The 3977-nt window shown below is 37.6% G+C and overlaps 1 protein-coding gene across 1 annotated transcript; it reads left to right on the top strand.

The window, feature by feature from the left end:
- The first annotated feature begins 255 nt into the window (after positions 1-255).
- Positions 256-1742, top strand: LOC111196836 (C3a anaphylatoxin chemotactic receptor-like). Its single transcript, XM_049470233.1, has one exon. It carries the CDS (start codon positions 259-261, stop codon positions 1222-1224), a length of 966 nt encoding a protein of 321 aa, XP_049326190.1. The 5' UTR covers positions 256-258; the 3' UTR covers positions 1225-1742.
- Positions 1743-3977: the final 2235 nt, after the last annotated feature.

Genomic DNA, 3977 nt, shown 5'->3' with positions numbered 1-3977 from the left:
CCGGTCAAATTTTGGTTGAATGCATATTGCACATTTTCTGTTAGTACAATAAACCTCATTTCAATCCTGAAATATTACTGTGTTCATCAGTTATTAGATATATCAAACTGAAATGGCTGTTGCAAACACCCAAATATTTACAACTAAAAATGATTAAGATTAATAGGGATGTCCAAACTTTTTCATATGACTGTATGTAAATATATATTTTTTTAATGTTTTAATGTTTTTAATTGCTTTACAGAATCCAGAAGTACCATGATTTCTGTCAGTGGAAACTACACATGGCTGAAAGAAAGTTCCTCATTGTGCACAGATGCAACCTGTGTTTTATATGCAGTGATGAATACAGTCATCTTCACCCTGGGTGTTGCTGGAAATGGCGTGGTGATCTGGATCGCTGGGTTTAAGATGAAGAAGTCAGTCGTCACCACCTGGTACCTGAGTCTGGCTGTGTCTGACTTCATATACTGCTGCATCCTGCCATTCGGTGTCGTCCATAAAGTCAAAATGGCCTGGATCTTTGGGTCCTTCATGTGCAAGGTCAGGTACTTCATCAAGTCCCTCAACATGTACAGCAGCATCTTCATCTTTGCCACCATCAGCATGGATCGTTGTGTTGTGAGTACGTTTCCTGTGTGGGCTCAGAACAAACGCACCACCAGAAAGGCCTCTCTAATAGTCCTGCTCGTTTGGGTCATCTCAGCACTGCTCAGCACGCCCTCGGCCCTTTTCAGAGACAAGAAGAACAACCTCTGTTCCAGTGACTACAAGAGTGTCGAGGACCATATAGCTTCAGTAGTGTGCAGAGTAATTTTTGGATTTGTGATCCCACTTGTCGTTATTATCACCAGCTATGTCATTATCATGCAAAAGCTGAAGTCCAAACAGATGGCGAATTCCAAGAAGCCCTTCAAGATCATGACAGCACTGATCGTTACTTTCCTAATCTGCTGGCTGCCTTTTCACATCTTTTCAATTCTGAGTTTAAATTATAAAAAAACAGTTTGGCTCAAAACAGGAAAAGAAGTTGGTGTCATTGTGGCCAATGCCAACAGCTGCCTGAACCCATTTCTTTATGCATTTATGGGTAAGGACTTTAAGAAGCAGTGTTACGCAGTTCTGTCAAAGATTGAGAATACAATTGGGGAGGAGAGCCCATACAGAGTACAGGGGACAGCTGTTACCATCTCTGAGAAAAGCTACCCTTCAACTACAGTTTGAAGAGTTCGGTTACAGTGCCTGTGGGTTTATTCATTATTTTAAAATGTTCTGCATTGTAGATTAATACTGAACTTGTCAGGAGTTAATTACCTGAATTTCTTGTCTTTTGTGTTTGAGAGCATCAGTTGTAAAGTTGTGAAGAGGTAGAGTTGATATACAGTGAATAATAGCTCTATTTGAGTATGATGATGTTCTAATCCAGATTATGAGAAGTAAGAACTACTCAACTTAATAAAGAAAACATACTTCAGGTCAGTCAATACAAAATATTTCAAGAACTCTGAAAGTGTCCTCAAGTACAGTCGCAAATACCATTATACCGTTATGATGAAACTGGCTCTCATCAGGACCTCCACAGGATCTCCCTCTGTTGCACAGGAGAAGTTCATCAGTTACCAGCCTCAGAAACCACAAGTTAACAGCTCCACAGATAATTTCTGTGACTGAATTGAACATATAAATACCTGAGAGTAAAACCTGCGGGAAAACAAATCTGTAATGAGAATTAATAAAATGTTTATTGTTTAAGCATTTGGTATTGTCATTGGCTACATCTTTGTTCAGGTGTGTTTTAGCAAACTGTGGTTGTTTGATGTGGCGGGTGCTGTCCATGTTTTTATTCATTTGGGAAACTATTGTGTTTGTTTGGCGGGACTTTTATTGACTAATTTGCCTCCAATATTGCATGAGGTGACATCACAACATTTCCTGTTTGGTGCTCTTTAAAGCTCACAAGGCGTCAGTGAGCTGATATATTGAAACCGAGTCGCTGCGCTTTCCTCCGAGTGCGCTGTGATGCTACTCTGCAATGCTGCATCAGCAGCAGTTCAAAAAGAGGCGGACTTCACATGTATCAGAAATGGCATTTGCTTCTCTTCACCCTCCTGGTGTTGTGGCATCACTAGTGATGTACGATTAAAAGCTGGATGTGTGGGACAACTGGCCTAGCTACATTTGGAGAAAATTGGAAAAAAAAATATATAAATAAATTAAGAGAAAAAAATTTATATATTTTTACATTGTGACATACCCTTCCGGATGTTTGCATGACCACCACTCTCTCAGGGGAGAGAGACAAACACAGGGGTTTAGTGATCTCAAATGTACCTTTTATTTTGGCAAAAGACCTTCCACCAACAGTCAAAGGAACAATACTATAGGGCAGTGAGGCTCTAATTCCTCCAATTACAATAATGAACAATAATTCAGTACGTCAAAATTCTGGTTTATGCACAAATAAATGGGCATTTTCTTAAGTTTACTCCAACTTTCTTAAGTTTACTTATACCATTAATAGTTTGGTGTCATTATGTAAAGCTTTCTTTTTTTCTCTTTTTTTGCTTTTATTGTACTCCAAAATCTTGTTTAAGCAAAACCGAATTATTTTTTTTTCTTAGTTTGACTTCATTTTACTCCAAAATGCTACAGTAATATCACTTAAAACATATCTTAAATACATGAGAATTAGATATTTATGAATTTATATGTGTGAAATGATAAGCATTTGCATACAACCAAGTAGGCACTACATTTGCCCTGTTCTTTACATAAGTCTAGTTATTTGAAAATCATTTGATTATCTTAAGTTTTAAATTCGGCGGCACGGTGGCGCAGTGGGTAGCACTTCCGCCTCACAGTAAGACGGCTTGGGTTAGATTCCCGGCTGGGGCGACCCGGGTCTTTCTTTGTGGAGTTTGCACGTTCTCCCCGTGTCTGCGTGGGTTTCCTCCAGGTTCTCCGGTTTCCTCCCACAGGCCACAGTTCCAATTAGTTCAGGCTAATTGGAACTTGATTGAAAATTGCCTCTTAGGTGTAAGTGAATGTGTCTGTGTGTCTGTCTCTGTTTGTCTGCCCTGCGATGGATTGGTGGCCTGTCCAGGGTGTATCCTGCCTTCTGCCCGATGACGGTAGGCAGGATCCAGTCCCCCCGCGACCCTTAATGGATAAAGCAGTTGACGACCAATTTTATTTTTTTTATCCATTCTATTATTCCAAATACCATTGATACCATTTAAAATTAAACATGATTAATTCGATTGAAAGTGTTTTTCAAGATATTAGTGGTATCTTTTGATTTTCTTTTCTAATAAGACTTTAATATATTGGGGTTTATACATAATGTAATGGTTACAATATAGTGAATTTACCCTAAAAAAAGGTGTATTTTCATTTAGTAAGAGAAAGTCTGCATTTATAGAATGTTTCACTGTTCTACACCTTTCTGTTGTATATATGTTGTTAAATTATGTGAGCTCTATAGCTACTGTAATACACAGTTTATACATGCATATTTTTCTCCACCAAATTTGTTACTTTTGTATTGCTTGTATCTATTAACATGTTACTTATTTTTATTTTTTATATTTTATTAATTATGACTACTATCTGCACTGCTAATATGCCAAACTTAATTGGATATCAGCATGTACGTTTATGAGACTTCTTTCTTTGTGTAGATTTGTTGTTACATGAAAGGTGGAAAGATGTCTTTTTCAAGCAGTTGATGAGACATGTGAGGAATTAGAGATGCACTGGAGTTTTAATCTTTCTTTTTTTATAAAACATGGGGTAAAACTGCTGGGTGGGGTAACTGTGTTTAAGTGTTGATGTAGTTACTAAGGTGGTGTTAGAAGAGAAACTCTAAGGAGTGTCTTTGACTCACTATATGTCATATCTCTTGAAGAGTAAAAAATAGTAGGGTTCATTTACCTTGTTAAATAAAAAAAATAAAAAGTGTTAAATAAAAAACTGTA

This window comes from Astyanax mexicanus, chromosome 22 (genome assembly GCF_023375975.1).
Source record: "Astyanax mexicanus isolate ESR-SI-001 chromosome 22, AstMex3_surface, whole genome shotgun sequence".
Classification (NCBI taxonomy): Eukaryota; Metazoa; Chordata; class Actinopteri; order Characiformes; family Acestrorhamphidae; genus Astyanax; species Astyanax mexicanus.
This window is presented reverse-complemented; position numbering and strand designations above follow the sequence as displayed.

What these genes read in the sequence shown, in the direction of transcription:
- LOC111196836 (XM_049470233.1), top strand. Translation starts at nt 259, where the DNA reads ATGATTTCTGTCAGTGGAAACTACACATGGCTGAAAGAAAGTTCCTCA.